Raw genomic sequence first — 26,646 nt, forward strand, 5'->3', positions numbered from 1 at the left:
GGGCTGTGAACACCAGATTTTTCAGAAGCTAGGTGGTATTGACCTGCCCCAAAGAAATGACAGCTCTGTTCAAGGACTAGTAAGAAGGGCTGCATGTAAAAAGGACACAAGGGTTTCAGTAATGGTAAAGGTGAAGTTATAAAGTTATGACAGCTTACAGTAGAAAATCCAAGTGTGAAGGAGGGAAAAAAAGAATTGTGGTCTTCTATACTCCTAACATTTAGTGATTTATTTGCTGGTTAAATTGCTTTGTTTGTGTGGATGTTTTATTTGCAAAACAGTGGCCCAACTTGCCAAATATACATTTAAAGACATTTTCCTTCTAATATTTTATGAAATTAACTTAAATGTAAGTTTAAAAAGACTCCTAATATTTATGAAATCTATACTAAAATAGAAATTGTTATTATTTCCTTAATATTTGTCACTAATGAAATACACTCTAGTCTCCTCAGACTTCCTCTGTATGATATGAAGGAATGATTTCTCCCATAGCACAAAGAGACACAGAAGTAGTAGACAGATGACTCCTGTCATTCCAGGAGCTCTATGTGGGTCCACACTTTTAAGATTCAGGCATGTTGTTAGAAGTTTAATTGGATATGGAAAAAAAAAGTAATTAATGGGTCCCCTATGTAATATTATCAAAGAAGAGAAGGAAATGGACATTTTTGTTTAATGATTCTAAGCATTAATTGGTTTAATTAATCCTTAATCAACCAGTACCAAAAGATTGGGATCATTCTCTGCATATTTTCAGACCACAGTGCTCTGAAGCTAGAACTCAATCACAAGAGGAAAGTTGAGAAAAACTCAAATACATGGAGGCTAAAGAGCATCTTACTAAAGAATGAATGGGTCAACTAGGCAATTAAAGAAGAATTGAAAAACTCATGGAAACAAATGAAAATGAAAACACAAAGGTTCAAAATATTTGGGACACAGCAAAGGCAGTCCTGAGAAGAAAGTATATAGTGATACAAGCCTTTCTCAAGAAACAAGAAAGGTCTCAAGTATACAACCTAACCCTACACCTAAAGGAGCTGGAGATAGAACAGCAAAGAAAGCCTAAACCCAGCAGGAGAAGAGAAATCATAAAGATCAGAGCATAAATTAATTAAATAGAAACCAAAAGAACAGTAGAACAAATCAATGAAACTAGGAGCTGGTTCTTTGAAAGAATTAATAAGATTGATAAATCCTTGGCCAGACTTATCAGAAAGAAAGGAGAAAGGGCCTAAATAAATAAAATCATGAATGAAAGAGGAGAGATCACAACTAACACCAAATACAAACAATTATAAGAACATATTATGAGCAACTATATGCCAGCAAATTTGACAATCTGGAAGAAATGGATGCATTCCTAGAGACATATAAACTACCACAACTGAACCCGGAAGAAATAGAAAACCTGAACAGAACCATAACTACTGAGGAGATTGAAGCACTCATCAAAAATCTCCCAACAAAGAAGAGCCCAGGGCCAGACATCTTCCCAGGGGAATTCTACCAAACATTTAAAGAAGAATTAATACCTATTCTCCTGAAACTGCTCCAAAAAATAGATATGGAAGGAGAACTTCCAAACTCATTTCATGAGGCCAGCATTACCTTCCTCACAAAACCAGACAAAGACCCCACCAAAGAGGAGAATTACAGACCAATATCCTTGATAAACACGGATGCAAAAATTCCCACCGAAATACTAGCCAATAGGATCAAACAGTACATTAAAAGGATTATTCACCACAACCAAGTGAGATTTATTCCTGGGCTGCAAGGTTGGTTCAACATCCACAAATAAATCAATGTGATACAGTACATTAATAAAAGAAAGAATAAAAACCATATGAAACTCTCAATAGATGCTGAAAAAGCACTTGACAAAGTACAGCATCATTTCTTGATCAAAACTCTTTACAGTATAGGCATAGGGGGTACATACTTCAAAATCATCAAAGCCATCTCTGAAAAACCCACAGCAAATATCATTCTTAATGGAGAAAAACTGAGAAGTTTTCCCCTAAGGTCAGGAACATGGCAGGGATGCCCACTATCACCCCTGCTATTCAACATATTACTAGAAGTCCTAGCCTCAGCAATCAAATAACAAAAAGAAATAAAAGGCATCTGAATCAGCAAAGAAAAAGTCAAACTCTCACTCTTTCCAGATAATATGATACTTTATGTAGAAAACCCAAAAGACTCCACTCCAAAACTGCCAGAACTCATACCGGAATTCGGTAGTCAGGATATAAAATCAATTCACAGAAATCAGTTGCATTTCTATACACCAACATCAAGACAGAAGAAAGAGAAATTAAGGAGTTGATCCCATTTACAAATGCATCCAAAACCATAAGATACCTAAGAATAAACCTAATCAAAGATACAAAGAATCTGTACTCAGAAAACTGTAAAGTACTCATGAAAGAAATTGAGGAAGGCACAAAGAAATGGAAAACATTCCATGCTCATGGATTGGAAGAACAAATATTATGAAAATGTCTATACTCCCTAAAGTAATCTACACATTTCATGCAATTCCTATCAAAATACCATCAATTTTTTCAAAGAAATGGAACAAATAATTCTAAAATTTATATGGAACCAAAAAAGACCCCGAATAGCCAGAGGAATGTTGAAAAAGAAAGTCAGTATTGGTGGCTGCACAATTCCAGGCTTTAAGCTCTATTACAAAGCTGTAATCATGAAGACAGTATGGTACTGGTACAAAAACAGACACATAGATCAATGGAACAAAATAGAGAGCCCAGAAATGGACCCTCAATTCCATGGTCAACTAGTCTTTCACAAAGCAGGAAAGAATTTCCAATGGAAAAAAGATAGCATCTTCAACAAATGATGTTGGGAAACTTGGAGAGCCACATGCAGAAGGATGAAACTGGACCATTTCCTTATACCACACACAAAAGTAGACTAACATGGATGAAAGACCTCAGTGTGTGACAGAAACCTCTCAAAATTCTTGAGGAGAACCCAGGAAGCAACCTCTTCGACCTCAGCCACAGCAACTTCTTCCTAGAATCATCACCAAAGGCAAGGGAGGCAAGGGAGGCAAGGGAAGCAAAGGCAAATATGAACTATTGGGACTTCATCAAGATCAAAAGCTTTTGCACAGCAAAGGGAACAGTCAACAAAGTCAAAAGACAACTTACAGAATGGGAGAAGATATTCAAAAATGACATATCAGATAAAGGGCTAGTATCCAAAATCTATAAAGAACTTATCAAACTTAATACCCAAAGAACAAATAATCAAATCAAGAAATGGGCAGAGGACATGGACAGACATTTCTGCAAAGAAGACATCCAGATGACCAATAGACACATGAAAAAATGCTCCACATCACTTGGCATCAGGGAAATACAATTCAAAAATACAATGAGATACCACCTCACACCAGTCAGAATGGCTAAAATTAATAAGTCAGGAAATGACAGATGCTGGCAAGGATGCAGAGAAAGGGGAACCCTCCTGCACTGTTAGTGGGAATGCAAACTGGTGTAGCCACTCTGGAAAACAGCATGGAATTTCCTCAAAAAGTTGAAAATAGAGCTACCCTATGACCCACCAATCGCACTACTGGGTACTTATCCTAAAGATACAAATGTAGGGATCCGAAGGGGCACATGCACCCAAATGTTATAGCAGCAATGACCACAACAGCCAAACTATGGAAAGAACCTAGATGTCCATCAACAGATGAATGGATAAAGAAGATGTGGTATATATATACAATGGAATACTATGCAGCCATCCAAAGAAATGAAACTTTGCCATTTGCAATGATGTGGATGGAACTAGAGGGTATTATACTGAGAGAAATAAATCAATCAGAGAAAGACAACTATCATATAATCTCTCTGATATGAGGAATTTGAGAGGCAGGGAGGGGGATTGTGGGGCAGAGGGAAGGAAAAAATGAAACAAGATGGGATCTGGAGGGAGACAAACCATAATAGACTCTTAATCTCACAAAACAACTGAGGGTTGCTGGGGCATGGGGGTTGGGATAGGGTTGTTGGGTTATGGACATTGGGGAGGGTATATGCTATGGTGAGTGCTGTGAAATATGTAAGCCTGATCATTCACAGACCTGTACCCCTGGGGCAAATAATATATTATATTTTAATAAAAATAATTTAAAAAATAGGATTATGCTATCTGCAACAACATAGATGAACCTAGAGGGTATTATGCTAAGTGAAATATGTCAGACTGATAAAGACCATATAATTTCACTCAAATTTGGCATCTAAAAACAAAACAAAACAAACATCAAATGAATAAGCAAACAAATAAAAGGCAGTATCAGACCTATAGAGAAGAAACTAATGGTTGCCAGAGGGATGGGGGTTAGGGATATGGGCAAAATGGGTGAAGGGGAGAGGGAGGTACAAATTTCTAGTTATGGAATGGATAAGTCATGAGATTAAAAGGGACGTTATAAGAAATATAGTCAATGATATTATAACAGTGCTGTAAGATAACAAAAGATAGCTAAACTTGTGGTGAGCGTAACATATTTGTTGAATCACTATATCATACACCTGAAACTAATGCAATATTGTGCATCAACTAAGTTTAAATGAATACATAAATAGATAAATTAATTAATTAATAGGTAGTATAGGAATATTCTGAATTCACCTTCTCACTTGGACACATTGAATCAACAGCTGCATATGGAACAATCCCTTCTGAAAAATTACTGGAAATCAGCTGAGCAGTTACCTCACAACAAAAAATTAAAGAGTTATATCAATATGGGTAGGAGAGGCAGAGATGTGTTCTTGCCAAAAAGCCCACCCCCAGCATAGTGACACACATTTGAGAGGGATCTCACAAATACAGAGCTTGTCTCTGAGAAGCAAGGGGTCCAAGACCCACCACAGGCATCCCAAACGTTAGGACCTACAATGGAGAGATAAGCCCCCAAAGTGTCTGGCTTTGGAAACCAATGGGGCTTACATCTAGGAGCCCCAAAGGGCTGTAGGGAACTGAGTTTCCATTTTTAAAGGGTGTACACACAGACTCATTCACCTCAGGTCCAAGTGCAAAAGCAGCAGTTTGAAAATCACCTAGAGTATATTTGAAAGAAATTCATTTGCTAATCTTAATGCATCTGCCAGAAGGGCAGGGACCTGTTGGCCTCTCTCTGGAGATGAAGGTGCTGGTGGCCACCATTTTTGCACTGTCACTTTTCCTTGCTAGTGTTGTCAGGTGTGTCTCAGCCCTACACTCTCTTGTGGTCCCACTAAAGCCGCAGACATGCCCTAGCCTCACATTAACCTGTGGCCCTGTTAAAATCAGCAAAAACACATAGTCCACACACGAGACACCCTCTGAGCAGTTGGCTCTGAGGTCCAGGGGGCGTTGCATTCCTGGGCCCCATGGGATTGAAACAATCAGAAAGACAGTTCTTGGCAAGTTACCATCCCCAGCTCATAGCACAGAGAATAGACTGAAATGCCTCATCTTCCTTTGAAGAAAGCCTATTTTACTTGTCCTGGAACTTCAGTCAGAAAGGCAGGTTTCAGGATTGCCACATACCCAGAGGCTACGTGGGCCAGTTGTTGCCATCTTTGTGCTCTCCCTTGCTTCACTATAGCTTGTCAGTACCTTCAAGAAAGGAGCTTATACATTTGTCTGAAACCCCAAATTTTACAACTGTCAGCAAGGGAGCCCCTCTACATGGACTGGTCTGGATGCCAGCAGGGCTTACAATTGTGGTCCTGCAGAACTGTATGTATTTTCATCCTTTAAAAATTGGTGCCTGAGCATCTGGCTTCGAATAAGTATGAAACTAGGTGCTAATTGGGATCCCTCCCTTTGGAACAGTGGCAGGGTTTGGCACAACTTCAACAACTGGAACTGATGAAGAATGAATCAGGTTGCTTAGACAACCACAAAGGTTTCACAGGCAACTAAGAGCTAGAGCAGGGTTGAATGAAGGTCCATCTTCTACACAAATCCATTCATGCAAGACTGGGAGAGAAAGCTATACTATACATAGTAACAAGCATAGTCAAGCAAAATGAAGAAACAGAGGAAAATATTCCAAACAAAAGAATATCACAAAACCCCAGAAAAAAAAACCTTGATGAAACAGAGATATTTAATTTACTTGATAAAGAGTTCAAAGTGATGGTCATAAAGATGCTCACCAAACGCAGAAGAAGATAAATAAAAACTGAGAACTTCAAAGAGAGATAAAAAATATAAGAAAATACCAACAGAAGTCATAGAGCTGAAGAACACAATAATTCAACTGAAGAATACACTGGAAAGCTTCAACAGCACACTAGATGAAGCAGAAGAAAGGATCAGTTATCCTGAAGATAAGGCAGTAGAACTCATGCAGTCAGAGCAGCAAAAAGAAAACTAATCAAAAACCAAAGATAACTTAAGGAACCTATAAAACAAAATCAAACTGAACAAATTTGCATCAGAGAAGGCCCAAAAGGAGAAGAGTAAGAAAGGGATAAAAAAACTTATTTGAAGAAATAATGGCTGAATACTTCCCTAACCTGGGGCAGGAAATAGACATTCAGATCCAATTAGTCCAGAAAGTCAAAAAAGAAGAGGAACTCAAAGACAGCCACACCACGACAACTTATAATTAAATTTCAAAACATAAAGCTAATAAGAGAATCTTAAAAAAAAACAGAGAAAAAGAACTTGTTACATATGCGGGAATGAACAAATGAAAATGGAACTGTAACATACCAAAATCTATGGGTTGCTGCAAAAACAGAAAGAGAAATTAAGAAAACAATCCCACTCACAACTGCTTAAAAAGAATGAAATATCGAGAAACAAATTTAACTGTGGAAGTGAAAGACCTGTATACTCCGAACTATAAGATATGGAAAACATAAATTGAAGAAGCACAACTAAATGAAAATGTATTTCATGCTGATGTACTGGAAGAATTAATATTGTTAAAATGTCCATATTACCCAAGGCAATCTATAAAATCCTTGCAATCCCTATCAAAATCCCAATGGCATTTTCACATAAATAGAACAAACAGTCCTAAAATTTGTATGGAAACACAAAGGATCCTGAATAGCCAAAACAACCTTGAAAAGAAGAACAAACTTGGAGACATCATACTTTCCGATTTCAAACTATATTCCAAAGCAACAGTAGTCAAAACAATGTGGTACTTGCATAAAAACAGACACATAGATCAGTGGAACACATTAGATAGCCCAGAAAGAAACCCAGGCATTTAAGGTCAGTCAGTTAATTTAGAACAAAGAGCCAAGACTATACAACAGACAAGACAGTCCCAAATAAATGGTGTTGGGAAAATCGGACAGCCATACAAAAGAATGAAATTAGAGTCTTATACCATGCACAAGAATTAACTTAAAATGGGTTAAAGATTTGTTTTTTTTTTTTTAAAGATTTTATTTATTTATTTGACAGAGAGATCATAAGCAGGCAGAGAGGCAGGCAGAGAGAGAGGAGGAAGCAGGCTCCCTGCTGAGCAGAGAGCCCGATGCAGGGCTCGATCCCAGGACCCTGAGATCATGACCTGAGCCGAAGGCAGCGGCTTAAACCCATTGAGCCACCCAGGCGCCCCAAAATGGGTTAAAGATTTGAAGACCTAAAACCATTAAGCTCCTCTAAGAAAATAAGTTGGAAAGCTCTTATATTTTTTTCAATTTTTTTAAACTACTTAAGAAAAAATGTTTATTATAAAATTTTGAAAATATATAAAAGTAGAGGGAAATAATGAGCCCCATACATCCATCTTTCAGCTTAGAAACTACCTATATTCTTTTTTGTTTTTGTTTATGTTTTTGTTTTAATTTTATTTTATTAGCATATAATGTATTATTTGCCCCAACAGGTCTGTGAATCATCAGTCTTACACCATTCACAGCACTCACCATAGCACATACCGTCTCCAATGTCCACAACCCAACCACCCTATCCCTCCCCTCAAACCCCCCAGCAGCTGTCAGTTTGTTTTCTGAGATTGAGTCTCTTATGGTTTTTCTCCCTCCCTAGTCCCATCTTGTTTCATTTATATATACAAAGGAATACTATGCAGCCATCAAAAAACTGAAATTTTGCCATTTACAATGATGTGGATGGAATTAGAGGGTATTGTGTTAAGTGAAATAAGTCAATCAGAGAAGGCAATTACCATATGATCTCTCTGATATGAGGAATTTGAGAGGCAGGGCTGGGGCTCGTGGGGGGAAGGGAGGGAAAAAAGGATGGAAAGTTTTCAGATATAAGTCTTGGCCATGACTTTGGATTTGACTCCAAGGCTAGGGCAATAAAATCAAAAAATTAAGAAGTTAAGACCACTTCGAACTAAAAACAAAAACAAAACAAAACAAACAAAACTTCTGCACAGTGAAGGAAACCATCAACAAAATGAAAAAGCAACCTTTTGAATGGGAGGAGGTATTTGCAAATCATATATCTAATAAGGGGTTAATATCCAAAATATGTAAAGAGGGACACCTGTGTGGCTCAGTCAGTTAAGTGTTGGACTCTTGTTTTCAGCTCAGGTCATGATCTCATGGGTCATGAGATGGAACCCTATTGCCAGTCTGCACTCAGTGGGGAGTCTGCTTGAAGATACTCTCCCTCTACTCCTCCCCCTACTCATGCTCCCCCACCAAAGTAAATACATGAGTCATATATATATATACATATATATATTTAAATATAAATATATATATAGAACTTGAACATCTCAATTCCAAAAAACCAATCTGAAAATGGCAGAGGATCTAAACAAACTTTTTTCCACAGTAGACATAAAGATGGCCAACAAGCACACAAAAAGATGCTCCATATCACTAATCATCAATGAAAGGCAAATCAAAATCACCTCTGCGACCTCATACCTGTTAGAATGGATATTATCAAAAAGATAAGAAATAATAAGAATTGGGAGGATATGGAGAAAAGGGAACTTTTGTACAGTGTTGGTAGGAATATATATTGGTATAGCCCCTATAAAAAACAGTATGTTGTTTCCTCAAAAAATTTAAAAAAAAACAAAAAACATATGATCCAGCAATTCCATTTTTGGATATTTATTGAAAGAAAACAAAAACACTAATTTGAAAAGATATAAGCACCCCCCATTTTATTACAGCATTACTTACAATAATCATAATATAGAAGCAAACTAAGTGTCCATCAATGGATAAATGGACACATACACACACAGAGACACACACATACAGAATGGAATTCTACTCAGCTTTAAAAGAGAATGAAATCTTGCTTTCTCAACAACATGAATAAACCATAAGGGTATTACACTAAATGAAATAACTCAGAGAAAGACAAATACCTTATGACTTCACTTACATGTGAAATCTTAAAAATAAAAAAAAAAAAGAAAAAACAAAACTGAGTAAAACTAATAGACACAGAGAACATATTGGTGGGAGCCAGAGGAGAGGAGGATTAGGATGGGGGAATGGGTAATGGGGATTAAGAAATACAAACTTCACGGGTGCCTGGCTGGTTCAGTTGGTTAGCATCTGCCTGTAGTTCAGGTCATGATCCCAGGGTCCTGGGATCAAGCCCTGTGTCAGGTTCCCTGCTCAGTGGGGAACCTGCTTCTCCCTCTCCTCCCCACTCATTCTCCCTGTTTCTATTTCTATCTCTATCTCAAATAAATATTTTTTTTTAAAAAAGGAAAAGAAATACAAACTTCTAGTTATAAAATAAATAATTCATGGAGACATAATATATAGCATGGTGACTATAGTTAGTAAAAATCATATTGTATATTTGAAAGCTGCTATGAGAGCATATCTTAAAAGTTCTCTTCATAAGAAAAAAAGATTAGCTTTGTATGGTTATATATAGTAACTAATTGTGGTAGTCATTTTAAGTATATGCATAAATATGTGTATACATTTATATGTATAAATTTATATATATCTAAATTCATATTTATATAATCTTTGTGTTATATACCTAAAACTAATATGATATAATATGTTAATTATTGTTAAAAAAAAAAGAATGGTGCCAAAATTCTACCAATGTGTAAAAGACACAACTTGAAACTTTGAATTATTTTTATTTTTCTGTGTAAAATCATATACCCTCCATGAACCTCATTCCCTTATTGTTTCATAGAATAATGTTTAGTATTCAACACATTAACATGTGGGAAGCCGATCTGTGGACTTTAGTGTAATATAATCATTACTGTATTACCATTTTTGAGTGTCATTTGTCAGCATATGTTAAGAGTATAAGATAAAATCTCACTTAATTTTTATAATGAGCTTATAAAGTAAATGTTATTATACTTACTGTACAAATGACACAGGGTGATTATATCACATATCCATAGTAACACAGCTAACAGATAAATAGTGCATTCTTTTTATTCATAAGTAATAGATATGACATGAATACCAGGTCTTGTTGAGGACAAATTCATGTCATCTCATTATTTGTCCATGACTGATCTACTCATTATCCTTTCCAATTCCTATTGGTAGGTGCGAATGGAACAATTTATCTCACTGAGTTCTTATGTTGTAATGTATTTTTAATCTTTGTATTTTTTTTTTTTTACAAAAATCAATAAACTTTCATAAGGCATTTGACAACTTGGTTGATTTTAAAATAGTTGTATTTCATCATGAAAAGAAAAAAATATCTATTTTTTATTCATATTCATATGCTGAACTATTTAATCCTCCTGTAAGGGGGGTGGATATAAAAGTTCTAGAAACAACATTAAAATATAAATGGAACACAAGTACTCCACTGGGAGGAATTCACTTTGCTTACAAAGAAGAACTGTACTTTGTATAAAGATGATTTCCCGAAGCAATCAGTGTATGCCAGCGGAAAAGACTAAAAGATACTCAGTGGGAAGATGATCTCCATTTATCTTATTCATACAAAGTCATTTATAATTTTTTAAAACTCCTTATTCTATTTTTAGTTAGCATCCAGTCAGGAAGCTCAAAGTTTACTTTGTGTTCTATTTCCTCTTAGGATTCCAAGGCCATAGGAAATGCTGTGACTCACTATATGAAAACAGGACCCAGAGTTGACAATAAGGTTTAGTTGGTGTTACCTCATTTATAATGATCCAGTGACAGTCAAAAGCAACCAAATTAGTCTCCACAACCTAGAACAGAAAACAAACCAGCTATCAGTCAGCATTAATAGTGAAAACCAAACCAAACCAAATGAATATACTTGCAAATGGCAGAGAAAAACAAAAACAAAAACAAAAACAAAATCCATATCACATGTTAGAAAGATCTTTGTTATTAAATTAGAGATGTAAAACTGTTAGCCGAACACCACAGAAGCTTTTGTGTTCAACATGTGGATGCACTGTAGACTTGCTAATTAAGTTTGAAAATAAAATTCATCACAAGCCTAGAAAAATAGGTTTCAACTAAAAAAATAAATAATACCACATAATGATTTAACTGGTAGTTCAAATCACATTTCCTATTTCAAGTAAAGTTTGATGGCTTTCTATTCTATTTCTACAGTCTGGCTCTAACATTCTTATCTTCTGCTATTTCCCTATGTAAATGCTTGCTATTTTCTTAAAGCAAACTGCTCTGTGTTCTGAAACACTTTGTGCTGTGTTCTCTAAGGAGATCCAATTGTAAAACTGTCTGAATATAAAAACTAAAAGCAATAAAGATTATATTAACATTAGGTTGTGGGTGGATAACTTCAGTAGCTTTTAGCTTGCTAATTACATAAACCCAATTTATGCAAAAGGAAAAACAAACAATATATAGGTCGCAATATTGACTGACTAACTTTGAATAAATTGATTCTAAATGATTCTTGGCTTACATCTTGGCTACATCTTACCAAATGTAAGCTTGGTCACACACACGTGTGTGTGTATGGAGTGTGTGTGGGCGTGTGTGGGGGGGCACAGTATGGTAGAGGTAGCTTTTGTATTACTTTCCATTCTATCCAATCTTATACGTATTTTAAGGAATGTTTTTATGATTCATGCCATGGGGCATACAGGCATATAACAGGTGACACTGTTTTATAAAATATTATTCTCATATTTTCAGCAATAATGCCCACAGATTGGGTTTTAAATGAAGATGCTTTCTAATAACTATCAAGGAGTTGTTATAATACGGTGATTGTTTTGCTGGTTATTCTTTTTCCAACTGAGGAATGACTGTTGAAAGATGCACTGAATCATGAGAATTCCAACTGGAAATACATTTCTTGTATGATTCAATGTTTTCTGAAAGGATGTAGTTACTTTCAGTATTTTTGTTTTTTTTCTTTTAATTTTGGTATAAATTTTGTACTATTTCAATATGTATCACATCATCCCTATGAATTTATTGAAGTATATAGATAATACATTATCATATAAGTGAAGATGTTATTTATTTTTATTTAATATCATTATTATCATCATTTCTTGAAATATATATATTTTCCATTTATATGCAAAATAATGTAGAAAATATGACTTTGGCAGTTTTCAGTTTTAGAAATCACTTTATACCATTAAGGTCAGCACTTCTAATTTTGTGATTATATTTCTTTAATCATCTTAGACAAATCAATCACTAATTTATTAGCAATAAAAAGTGCTAGAAAATAAGAAGGGACTCTAAGAATTTAAAGAAATACAAACCAGAGATTCTGATATGAAGAAAATAGTTCTCCAGTTAAACAGAGTGAAATATATTTTTTTAAAAAGCCCATGACTTAAAAAAATGAAAAAAAATGAAAGCCAAAATATAGATTGAAAGAACCTACAGAAACAACATCAGCAGTAGAGTGAGGAGATGGCTCAGTTTAGCTTAAATTGTCTTCATGTCGATAATCTGTACCATTTGGACAGATTAGGCAACATCTGGGCTCTTAGAACCCTCCATTAACCTGTGGACCTTTTTAAATGAGAAGCTGTCTTGTACAACAGCTCTTATGAAAGAGGTAGAAGGTAAAGGTTGCAGTGGTAACTTACTGATAATTTGTCTGGGCCATTTTCCTATTCATTTTTCACACTCTGACCTGTAACAAACTTTCAGGCAAAAGCATGGCACAGCGTAGAAGTACAGGCTCAGTCTTGTGTTTCCATAGAGGAGAAAGGTGAGTATCCCGTCTAAGGCCATGGTTCTATTAATTCTACCACCCTCCTTTGCTTAGGGTCAGCAGGGAGATTATCTTCTTTCATTCCTGTCTTTAATTTCACTCATGAGTATGGATACATAAGCCATTTCATAGTATTAATTTGAAACAAGGAAAGAGATTATTAGCATATTACTGCAGATAAGGAAATAAATCATTTACTACAACAGCTTAAATTCTTGGAACAGACCCGATTCCTCTCCTACTACCTGATGTGGTACGGTGCTAACCCAGAAATAAACCTCTTGACACATTACATTTTGGGTCTCCTTGTTAGAGTAATTCAGCCTATTTTATCTAATGTAATGCATTTTTATTAATCTTAGCTATGCACCTTTTTCTAACCTTAATAAATTTTAATAAATAGCTCATTAGAGTAATTTTAAATCCTGTGATTTTATAAAGGCATGGTCTCCAAACCATGCCATATTTGTTGGCCTTTTCACAAATGTCGAATATTCAGGCCTTTTTTCATGAGCCCAGTATTCTTTGGGGAAGGAAAACAAATTATGCCAGAAAGGTACTTAAGAAGGAAAAGGTGGATATGTCTGTCCCTTGTATTACATACCAAAATAGGTGTACGCAGCTCAAATCCATGTAGTAAGGTGGCACCCTGTTATAAAGAAACTCTGAAGCTTTTTTTTTGGTATGTTGTACACAAAATGCTAATGCTCCCATTCGTCATCTGAGGAGGAATATACTTTCCTTAGGTTTATGTTAACATTTTTATGCATAAACAATGAGCTGGCATGAGTTATCTGATTTTTTAATAATTGAGTGTCACTAAAAGTAAGTGATATGAAAAAGCTACCAATTAAAATGGTAACTGATATCTGGAAATGGAAGGAGCATTTACAAAGGGGCATAAAAGATGACAGGCACTTCAATAACCTAGACTTTGGAAACCCGCTAGGCTTTGAGTTCTTTCACTTAAATGACTAGAACAGATATATTGTACAGATAAAAATAAAATGTATTACTATACCTATACTAGCATATAGCATGTGAGTTTGTATATATATGCATCTCCTTCAGAAAAGTAAAATTACAACCAAGTTAAAAGAAAAGACGGAGCGATAATGTGGTTTATGCTTTCCACATATTATCACACTGAGCTAACACATATTGAATATTCTTAGGAGAAAAATATTTAAATAAAAAAGAAATTCACAGCAATTTGTGTGGATAACAAAAGGCACCTAGATATTGTAAAGCCAAATCAAATCATCTGATAATTTTTCTATTTTTTTAGTAATATTAGTCCCTTTTCACCTGATATACCTCAGTCTCAGTAACACTGTATCAGACTAGCAGCAATACTAATGTGAGGGACTGAATTACTTCTGGATGAAATATTAAGAAGTGATTATAAGATATCCTAGAATTTTTTAAACCTTTAGATTTATTTTCACAGTTACATTAGAACACAAAGAGGGAAAATTGTTTCCTTTCCCCATCTTCCTTACCTAAGTATCTCATCTCCTTTTTCAGCAGTAAACATATCTGAAGCCAATGAAATAGATTAAGCAATTGATTGTTTTTTTTCCCCTTTTTTCACCAGGACCCTATTTTATATCTGAGCTCATTTATTGTTATAGTTGTGTGTTCTCATTCCGTGGATTCTTATAAGTGTCTAGCAAGTTAGTAAACACTAATTGTATTTCTTAATACAAAATTTCAAGAAATTTTAGATTGCTATGAAATATTGAAGATCCTAAAAAATAATAAAATTTTTATTGCCATAATGATAAGAAACACTCCTTGAAAGATCATATTATGCTGGAGCTATTCAGTCAGCATTATACTTGGGCAAGTCAGCAAGAAAAAAACCATCCAATGGGGACTCCTGTATGTTTGGTACTCAAAATAACAGAAAGGAAATATGGATTTTCCTTCATAATCTGTTCCTCCTCTCCTTCTTACCCCACGCTTCTCTCTTATCACTAGATATGTGTATATTAGTCATGTAAAGGAGCATGGGGCATGTTCGTATAGAGTTGCTTCAACTCTGATACAAAGCACATAGTTATAACAAATGAGACTACCCTGCCTCCCAAGAAGTTGAGCTTATTTTAAAGGAATTGAGCAAAAAAGGTGGGGGGGAATCAAGCCCTGTCAGGAAGACAAGCGATGAGTAAGGACAGACCATCTGTCACTGGCAGGAACTTTAGAACTTCTGAATCTTTGGAAAAGCCTGACAATTTATCACCATGTCTTCCATCATTTGTCCTTAAATCTTCAGATGTGCTAAATATAAGACAATCGGAAGCAAAGAAATTGCCAGAGCATGTATCTCACTGGTAATAAATGTGGAACAGTTCCTACAAGCACAGAGGACAATTTAATTGACTAAACAATAACAGCAACATGCTGTTTTTCACTCAACCTTGTGGCTTAACTAAATTAAACTTGTTCCCTTTGCAGGAGGCACTAAATATTACACGTTTATGCAAAGCGTTCCAGAGCTCTGTACACCTGCAGCAGCGAGGATTTCAGGTGTTTACTTCCTATTCCTGTCAATTCCAAATCGCCAGGTGGAAACATGCTTGGGGAAGGACCCCAACAGTTATGCTGGAACAAGCGGCCAGAGAAATATTAAAGAGCTCTTCCCCTCCTGGCTCCTCATCTATAGTAAGACTATAGCTTATATCTGTATTTCTAGAACTATATTCTGTGGGACACTACCTCCACTAAAATTCATAAACATTTGGTAGCAAGTAGATTTAGAAATGCTAGGTTAACCAAATAAATAGATGCCACTACTGCATCACTCCCCAAAGAATTAAGCAAGTTAATATCAATATTGAAAGTAATTAACGTAAAATTCATATTAATATGAATAATATTGGGGGACATATGGCTTCAGACCTATGAGTGTGAGCTCTAAAGTAAGAGTCAATGCCTCCGTTTTCTTTCAGTGTGACTTTGAGGAAATTACCAACCCTATAAACCTCAGTTTCCTCATTTGTAGCTAGGATTAACACCGTTGCCTACGTAATAAAATCATAGTGAAGCTCAAATGCAACAATAGTAGACTCTCAATAAACACCAACTCTTCCATTTTAATGAATATGCTTTATGGAATTCCAGGAGGAGATATTTGGAATTGGCATATTCCAAATTGATCTGACTCGTGGGGAGACCAGTTTTCTCCATTATAAATCCTATGGGATCAGTACTTTGGGGAAATGTTAATTTAGTCCACACATTCCTAAAAGTTCTAAAATTTTATTGAAACCCCACAAGGAATTTTCTAATTTTAAAATCATGGCCTTAATATAATCCTACAGAAAGGGTGACTAACAGAGGACATTTTCTGTAAAACAATTAGAAATACAGGAACAAAACTTGAATTACATATTTTATGTAAAATTCAAATGCATATGTAACAGTTTTGGCCAAATAATGATACTTGTTCTTTTCTCTTTTTAACTTTTTTTACCCCCTTTGTAATTAAACAAAAGAAACACAATCATTATACTCTCCAATAAAGTATAAAAGGAAATATATCATGTATAAAGCTTATAGCATATAGTAGATTCTTAGATCAGTCAGTAGATTTACAGTCCAAACCCTCCCTCCAGTGTCCCAAATATCGTATATGACGAAACTGCACAACCACAAAGTTCTCCTAATAGAAATTCCATTAGGTACTCCAGTGCTTCAAAATGTGAAGTGAAAATACAAAACTTCTTAAGGTACAGTCAACCTGGAGTTCATTTCCATTGCTTTTTTTTTTTTTTTTTTTTTTTTTTTTTTAAAGATGGGTTGTTTTTCATTTTTCTTTTCACTAGAATCGCCAAAGCCACAGTCCAGGGAGACCCTGGAGTATTGTGCAGATTCCATTTTAAAATCCCAAATATATCCAGCAGATGGCATGAGTAAGCCCTCGAGAGCTGATACTGGGCAACACAGGGATATTCTGAAATGACTGTCTTGTTTGCATTTCCCCTTGAGCTCAGCATGGGTCCGCAACTCTCTTCTGTTCTTATCCAAGCAGCTACTATCTGCCATCCCACTCTTTGCCTTTCGCTTTAGAATCTCTGCTCTGATCTTCCAGCTGGAAGACCACAAATACACTTTCATCCAAATCCTCTTGCCATTACTGCCAAAGTTATTTCATAAATGGATATGCTAGAATTATTGTTACTGCTGTGCAGTTGGGTCTTCCCACACCCCCTGGGAGATGGAAATATGCCACCGCTGAGATTTGGCCAAAAGTATACTACCTGCTCTGCTTCTTAATGTGGAAAGATGGGCACTAACACACACACACCACAATAGAGAATCTGTGTTCATCCTATCACATAGACCCACCTTCCTGTGTCCTAAATTACTGAAGAGAGATTGAACAACTACCAAAAGTGAATTCATGATTTCAATACTTTGACCAATGAGGATACAAATAAGGATCTGACAATCATTTCCAGGGCAGGGGATCACGGTTTAACTGCTTTAATTCTTTCTGAAGTTTTGGTTGCATTAGCTTCATTTAGATGTTCTGCTGTGGTGATTGAAGAGTACTTTCCCCAAAACAATTAGGAAAACTAGTGGTTGTTCAGAAACCGTTAGTCCTTTCTCATGCCATGTTCTAAAATGTTAACCTTTAGTACAACGAAGGAATTAATGTTACATTAAAATATTTTTTGGATTTTCTTCGTTTTTTAATAGCTAAGTGATTCTTGACAGAGTAAATTACTTCCTAAGTATAACTGGCAAACAGATAAATGCAAGTTCTTATTTGGATTTGATCTCCGTTTAAAATGATGATTTCGGGGCACATTGGCTCTTAATTGCTGGGATTTATGAAATAAGACTTTCTTGTTATCTTGAAGCAAATAAAAGGGGAAAATGCTTCTTATAGAGAAGTCTATTGATCACATCAAAATACAACATACAAGCTTTTCACCACCGTGAACTTCATGCTTTGCTTTTTTCTTTTTTTTCTTCATTCCTTTTGATCTGTTCTCTATCTTCTCTCCTTGACAAGTGTTTCTCAAAACTCAGACTGAAATAAATGTCAAATCCTTTCCCAACCCTCATTTCCCTAACCCCAAGAAGTATTATCCCCAAGGTGCTCATCTAGCACTTTGAGCAAACCTGTACCCAGGTTTGTTAATTTAATTAAATCATGTTGAGTTATGTAACTGACTGTGAGAGCTGTGTTGTGTTTTATATTCCCCTTACTCCCTCTTCATTAGCCTGACTAGCTTTCTTGCTGGTTCTCCAGGACAGTCCTGCTTTGGCCCTTACCTTGCTTCCTGAACTGCTCTTCACCAGAAGGACAGATGCACACAGCCACACAGTCCTGGGCATTGCATGTGGGACTCGGCATAAACATCACCTCATCAGGCATGACTTCTGTAATCACCCACTTCTGATAATCCCCCCATGCATTATCCCACATGAAGCAGACACACAGACACAGACACACACACACACACACACACACACACACACACACGATTTACTGCCTCTTTTCGTGCACTAGGGACATAAACTTCACAACCCTAAGAATTTCATTTTGATCATTGGTCTATACCCTCAGAAAAATAAATGATATATAATAGGGTTTCAATAAAATTTGTTGCCAGGCACAAGGCAAATTTTCACTAAATGCTGTTTGTGGAAAAAAGGACAACTATATAGTCCTAACTCATGTTTATGTATCTGTGGATATCCCTACCCCACCTTTGACTAAACCATTTGATAAACTTGTTTGAAAGGAAGTCACTGGATGGGATTTCATTGTTAAAAAATAAATAAATAACAAGAAAATGACTCAACTCACATTTTCGCCAATGAAGAGCTCTTGATTACTTATGTAGTAATGAAGTATAGAATTATCATATTCAAAATTTCCAAAGTCAAAAGCCTCAGAGTTTGGAGGTTTTGTGATATTAGAAAAAAACATAAAATTTGAAAAACTGGACTTGAGTTCAAATACCAGATCTTCTTATTGATAGTCGATATATTACTTACTCTGAGTCTCACTTTCCTGATTATAGGAATATTGCTTTTTTCATAGGTAGTAAGGCTTACATAGATGAATGTATCTAAAACACTTGGAACATTGTCAGAACTCAAAAATGCTAACCTCTTTCCTTTGTTAACTTTCTTTCCCTTTACTCAGGTTATTGCAGTATTTTCAACACTACTCATAAATGACTATGAGTATATTTATTCAATTCAGTAAATGTTTATTAAATGCTGTTTATAGTATATTTATAATAATAAAAGCTAATATTTATTCAGTGCATATTATGTGCTGGGCACCAAGTGCTTATACATATACAATAACTTATTTAATGTTTACTATATCCTTATGATGTAAGCACCACATTCATTGTCCACCTTACATGAGAAGAAACTGAAGCAACTTACCCAAATCATTAATCTGGGTGTGGAATCCAGAATCAATAACTAGTAAACAATTTTTCTACATAATGTTTTCACAGCCTACTCCATTCAGGTTTCAGAAACTGTTTCGCTTTTTTCAGAATTAAAATAACTACAGTTAAACTGAATATTGTATAACATTATATGATACAAACTGTTGTTTTATGTATTTAAACTCCAGTGTATAACTTATTTTTATCTACTTTGCACTTTTGAAAGATTATGAACCGTAGAAAAATTTGAGAAATGAAGGCAGTCTTATCTTCCATTCTGCTCCATGACCTTTACCTTGAAGTGGTAAAAGAAAATTTGTTTTTCTTTTAGTGAGTCTTAATTCCCATCTTCTTTTTAGAATGTAACTTGTTATAAGGATTAACTGATCAACATTATATATATTATATATATATATAACATTATATATAAGGATATATAGAGAACTATTTCTCTAAGCAATAGCAACTATATATATATATATACTATATATACATACATATACATATATATACGTGTGTGTGTGTGTGTGTGTGTGTGTATACACACACATATTTCTCTGTTCCTGCTCTCTTTTCATAACAGAACTTTTGATTAACCCCACAGGATGAAGGGTCAAAAGCGTCTAGAAGAGAAAATGTATAATGATTCTTATTGTGGCCGTAAGGCAGTAAGGACATCAGGCATCTAATTTCTGTAGTTAGTTAAACAGTTTACTACTCTTCTTTGTGTAACTTGGCTGTATTCTGGGTTATCAATAGCTCATTACTGATGAAGCCAATATGGATGCTGATTATTACTCATTAAAAGACATTCCTAGTTTAGTGTTTCTCTTATCTTTGGGCTCTTCTAATATTTCACAGGGACTCTCCCTTTAGAATATCAAGAATGGTATACAATATTGATGATTCTAGACTCAAAAGACTTTGGAGGGGGAAACGTATTTGAAAGGTCTTATTAGTTTTGATACATAAAGTACCCAAAAGAAAAATAAAGAAATGCAAAATGTGAATTTCCATGGCCATATTCCTAAATAAACTGTTTTGGTCATTCTCAAGATATTTAAACTCATTGGAGGTAAGATCCTTGAACATTTTGTAAATCAAAACAAGACCTTCAAGCTTTTTCAGGTTTCTAAATTTCTTTCATAGTTCTTTCATAAAAAGTATACCTTGTGGCCTACCATAAAAAATGTTTTCAATGGTGTTGGACTTGACAGCACGGACAATTTCCAGAATTTCAAGCAATTGACTCTCCCGTCTGTGCTATTTCACTATGGTGAAATATAAACCATCTTTTTCTTACCACTGACAAATCACCTTATGGTGTTAGAACTGTGTTTAGTAACAAAATGTCAGTTGAAACTGAGGCACCAACTGTTAACTGCTCAAACAAAATGTCATTTGTAGAACAGAATTACAGAATTTGACAAAGGAACCTATGCTATGATCACAGAATCAAGAGTATTCAAAAATCATCTGACACGTTTTAGAATTTTCATTGATCTTAGACCTCTCATTAAATTATTTTGTGAATTATTTTTAAAACTTTGTTTACATGGATGCTTATCTGTCAGTATTTATAATAGCACAACTTCTACAAAATTACTAGAGTTACCCTGAATCCCATTTACATCGTTCCACCTTTCCCAGAAATGGATCACACAAATGTGTGAGTTAGCATTCAACAGGTAGAAATGGTTTTAAGCCCTCAAGTTCCAGCCACTCTAAAATCAGAAACAGGGGTGCCTGTGTGGCTCAGTGGGTTAAGCCCTTGTCTTCAGCTCAGGTCATGATCTCAGGGTCCTGGGATCGAGCCCTACATCGGGCTCTCTGCTCGGCAGGGAGCCTGCTTCCCCTCTCTCTGCCTGCCTCTCTGCCTACTTGTGATCTTTCTCTCTGTCAAATAAATAAATAAAATCTTTTAAAAAATTAAAAAATAAAAAAAATCAGAAACAAAGCAAAAAAATATCTGAATAACAACAGCTACCATTTTGGGGATGTGTATTAAAACATTTTAATGCCTTTCATCATTTTGGTCTTATATCAACCCTTTGAAAGTAGTTGCTATTACCTTTCCCATTTTACAAATGAATTAACACAGTCTTAACTTCACTGCTCCCTTCTCCTGATGTTAGAACAGGAAGAATTTCCTCTAAAGGAGACTAATTTCAGTAGAGCTTTGAGTCCCTTTCTTTTTTTTTCTTAGGGAATCTGCAACAATAGTTACTTACATACTCTGCTTTCCACATCTCTCCATTTACCATCTATGTGACAACAGATTTCCATCCACCTAACACATGAGCTTTCAAATGACTTTCGCAGACAGTCTTGTCAAATACTGCCTATGATTGCTTTTTCCTTTTTCACTTCTCACATTTATATAGTGATCATTCTGGCTTCTGTTCCCAACTCCCCCACTCTTCTTTATTTGTCTGGCCTCTAGGTATCTTTTAGGCGTAATTATCCTCATCATTTCTAAGAGGTCTTCCATGATCACTACACCCCTCCCACCATAAACTTGTCTTATAAATGTGGATATGAACCACCATCTCTGAACATGTTTAATTATATATATATATATATATATTTTTTTTTTTAATTTGACTACATTCTCTACCCTACTAAAATCTTCTTGAGGCAGGGATGGTGTTTTATCTATTTTATATTTCCAAAAACTAACTCTGGACCTGACTCAGACAATAAGTATTGTGAACTGGACTTGAACTATCCTGTTATAAGGTTACTTTGCCCCATAATGTGACTGTAGATGTTAGGAGGTTACTTTGCCCCTCCCCCCCGCCCAGGTGAACTGAAACTGAACTGAACTGAAACTCATTCAGGGGAAATGAGTTTCCAGCATATTGACCTGTGCCACCTCTAGAGCTTGTATCCCTTCTCTTCTCTCCCTGAGAACTTTTATCCAGCACATTTGGGCACACACAAACATAACCTAGAAGTGAGGGTATGTTAGCATCTCTGGAGATCAACTCTCAACCAACAGTGATGGGAAGAAGTGGATAAACGCTCCTGTCTCCCCACCCTCCTGTGGGAATGACTCAGAGGTATATTCCAAACTCAGTTTCTCAGAAGGCTCCCCACAGGATTGAGTTCCATTTGCCCACCTTTGTAATTCATTCCTGGTAACACAATCTTGACTGACTTTTCTCTTTACTCTCTCTCCCTTATGTTTACCATTCCCTCACTTGTGCTTTTTGGGACAAACTCCTTGATAAATCATCTGCACCCAAGTTCTTGTCTCAGGATCTATACCAGTAACTCAAACTTAGTCAGTCTTCCTACATAAAACACACAATTTACTACACATGAATTGAGAAGAGTTGCTATAGTTAACTGAAGAAATTCTTGAGAAGTAGAAAAATGCTTGAGACATTAAAATTATTCACAATCTGTCTATAGGAGTTGTCTTCCCATAATAGACTGCTGAGAACTCTCATAATCCTAAAAAGCTTTGATGTCACTCTGTACAGTGTATTTGGGAATTCTTCACATAGGTGATTCTCAATTCTTCATGTGCACCAGAATCACCTGGAGGAAGTTTTAAACATAGTGCTGGGCCCACTCCAGTCTTTTCTGATTTAGAAGTTCTGGCATGGAGTCTGAGAATTTGCATTTCTAACAAGTTCCCAGTTGGTGCCTGTGCTGCAGGTTTAGTGAATCATTCTGAGATCCACTGCTTTACAAAAGAGCCCTGGTCAGGTTCTGAGTGTGATGATTTGACGTTAAGTCTATATTCATTCAATTACTTTGACAAAACCATTCAAGCTTTTTGAACACCTGACACATACTAGACACAGCACTAGGATGGGAGTCGATTCATTGAGCAAGGCAGACTTGGTCTTTGTTCTAAGGGAGCTTTCAGCTCCAACAGAGACTGTGAGGAATCTGAAAAGTGTAACAGTCTCTAGGTGATATTGCTTCACAAATAACCAAGAACACGCACCTTTCCCCAGGAGGAAAGACGAAATACTTGTTTCAGAAAGAATATAGTCATTTTAAGCTTATTGTTTAAAAATTGCTTCTAATTTGAAGCAAACTTCTTTCCATACATTAAAGGGTTGCGATTTATACCTTGATCATAAATCATACACAAATTATTTCAAATCACACATATTTTCTGTTTGGAATGATGAATTTTTTATTTATAAAGATTGAATTTCTGGGATTAGTAACCATAAACATTATTTTGCTTTTATGTCCATTTTTGTTTGTTTTTCCATCTGCAAGTGACAAAGTCAGCCTTGAATAAAGGCTGGCAATTATATCCTGAAATATATTATTGAATTTGCCTGTTCATTATTTCTTATATGCCATTCCAAGTTCAATGTAGGAATCAGTTCTGGCATGTTGTTAAATAAATTATGTGTTAAGGTTTGCTTTAACTAACTCTAGTCAGATAAAAAGAAAAGAAAAAATATATGTGTGTGTGTGTGTGTGTGTGTGTGTATACATATATATGTATATATATATATATTCTAAAGATTACTGTAGGTATTTCACTCTTCAGTCAGATTTTCTTTTCTTTTTTTTTTTAAAAGATTTTATTTATTTATTTATTTATTTATTTGACAGATCACAAGTAGGCAAAGTAGGCAGAGAGGCAGGCAGAGAGAGAGGAGGAAGCAGGCTCCCTGCTGAGCAGAGAGCCCCATGTGGGGCTCGATCCCAGGACCCTGGGATCATGACCTGAGCCGAAGGCAGAGACTTTAACCCACTGAGCCACCCAGGAACCCCTTTAGTCAGATTTTCTTTTGAGAGTTGAATTTTTGTTAGGAATTATAAAATGGGACTAAGGTGTGGTACTGTCACTAGCGTTGAGGCTGTAAATGCTGTGTGGAACATTTGTGGTTCATAATTCAAAAGGTGGCCTGGAGATACGTGTCAGGCCTTTCTTGGTCCATTATAAAGAATTACACACCAATTTCGAATCTCCCATATATTTCACAGTTTACTGAAGTACTTAGCACTGTTTCGCAGCATTCATTCATATTTAGCATAATTTCACAGTCTACTCAGGTCAGAATATGAAAGGAAGACAGCAAAAATGGATCTATTAGAAAATAATCCCTTGGACTCCCTCAGACCCAAAGACATGCACTAACAGCTGCAGTTCTGAAGGCCACCTGTTTTCCTCCCTAGAGAAATTTGAAAACAATCATAAATCAAGCTGGCTGACAAGCTTCAAAAGCCTTTCTTCCCATATGACAGAAGTATGAGAAAGCTTTCTTTAAGAATATTCCAGTAGTACTTCTGTGAGAATTAAAGACAGAGACATAGTTGAAATAAATTTCATTCTCTGATCTGATCACAGTCCTTGAAATGGAGTCTTTTTTCTCCAACTGCTTTGTTTTGTTTCTTTTCTTTTGCAGATTTACTGGTATGACACAGACTTACTGGTATAACACTGTGGCACAACCTACTACAAGGTCATTATGGCCTCATGGAGTAAGGGCAGGTGCAGCATAGTTAAGTATGTTTGCTCTTATAGACACATTTCATTCTGACTTGCATTATGATTCACAGTGAGGTTAGCTCTGAATAGTTTTCACATCAATAGAAAAGTTCTTTCTTTGGATGTACTCATCCCTTGTCTTTAAGGTACAAAATTGAGAAAATCAAAAAGATACATTGACTTGCATCTTACCTTGTATGTTCTAATCAGTTTACTGGAATGTTTGTCATTCAACTTTCTAATTTAATAATTTAAAAGATAATGTATTTATTAGAGAAGGCCATCTTCATTCCTAAAGATAAAATTTGGACCTATAATAAGATTATTTTAGCTTTTAAGTTCTTTAAGTGGGTAATGAAATTCTTTTCTTTTCTTTTTTTTTATTTCTTTTCAGCGTAACAGTATTCATTGTTTTTGCACCATACCCAGTGCTCCATGAAATATGTGCCCTCCCCAAGACCCACCACCTGGTTCCCCCAACCTCCCACACACCCGCCCCTTCAAAACCCTCAGGTTGTTTTTCAGAGTCCATAGTCTCTCATGGTTCACCTTCCCTTCCAATTTCCCTCAGCTCCCTTCTCCTCTCCATCTCCCCATGTCTTCCATGTTATTTGTTATGCTCCACAAATAAGTGAAACCATATGATAATTGACTCTCTTTGCTTGACTTACTTCACTCAGCATTTTTCAAATGCCTTCTTTTTCAGTGGCTGGTTGTTTCATTTTGTTTAAAAAGAACAAAATGCTTATATGGCTATGAATTCAACTCCCTGTGTTAAGTAAATTACTATTCCTTTCTTCCAAAATTATGGTTTTATCCAGAAGATACTAGTCCCCCCAAAAAGAACTGAATATTATCCTATCATCATTGAGTTTGTTTCTTTTTTTTTTTTCTTGTGGAGCCCAGAATGTGGCTTGAACTCATGATACCAATATCAAGACCTGAGTTGAGATCAAGAGTCAAACGTTTAATCCACTGAGCCGCCCCACAATTGAGTTTTCAAATGCAGAATGTAAAAAGCAGAAATTTGATGTTATAGAGAGATATTGCAAAAGTAGGAAAAGAATACTGAATGGTCATACAGAAATGGATGGAAGACATTCTGAGTATAATGAACAATTTCTGCGTGACATTTTGCAGAACATAGTGGAGAGATAAATGTTTTTTGAAACATTATTGATGAGATATACTTAAAATGAACTTTGAATAAATGGAAGCTGAGATTGATGTTTTTATGCAAATTCTTCCATATATTTTGAGACAAAGAATTGACATACCAGAGTAGATTGGGTTTAGACAACTGTTTGGGACACAGAAGATAGCCAAATCTGGAGGTGACAAAAAGAAAAATCTAAATAATGTTTTTACAGTTATTTTTAAAATAATATTTAGTGATGAAGACTGAAGATTTATAATAACTGCTGTGTGTAATTTATGATTTGTAACACTTCTAATTTTATTTAAATAAAATTTGTTAAAATTAAAAATTAAATATCATTTAAAAATCATCACATGGGCTCAGACATATTAGATGAATTAATGTTTCTAATTATAAAGATCATAGTAAAAGGATCTGTCTCAACATTCTAGAAGTAGGTATGGTGT

The 26,646-nt window shown here is 35.5% G+C and overlaps 1 protein-coding gene across 2 annotated transcripts in view; it reads right to left on the reverse strand.

Moving 5' to 3' along the window:
- LOC111155139 (glutamate ionotropic receptor delta type subunit 2) overlaps positions 1 to 26,646 on the reverse strand; it is a 1,452,064-nt gene that overhangs the window by 547,791 nt on the left and 877,627 nt on the right. For both annotated transcript variants that reach the window (XM_022515215.1, XM_022515223.1), the window contains one exon: positions 11,120 to 11,173. In XM_022515215.1, the coding sequence (XP_022370923.1) occupies positions 11,120 to 11,173 (54 nt within the window). The remainder of the gene's footprint in view (positions 1 to 11,119; positions 11,174 to 26,646) is intronic.

Source organism: Enhydra lutris, unplaced genomic scaffold (genome assembly GCF_002288905.1).
Source record: "Enhydra lutris kenyoni isolate GAN:26980312 unplaced genomic scaffold, ASM228890v2 scaffoldscaffold3, whole genome shotgun sequence".
Lineage (NCBI taxonomy): Eukaryota > Metazoa > Chordata > Mammalia > Carnivora > Mustelidae > Enhydra > Enhydra lutris.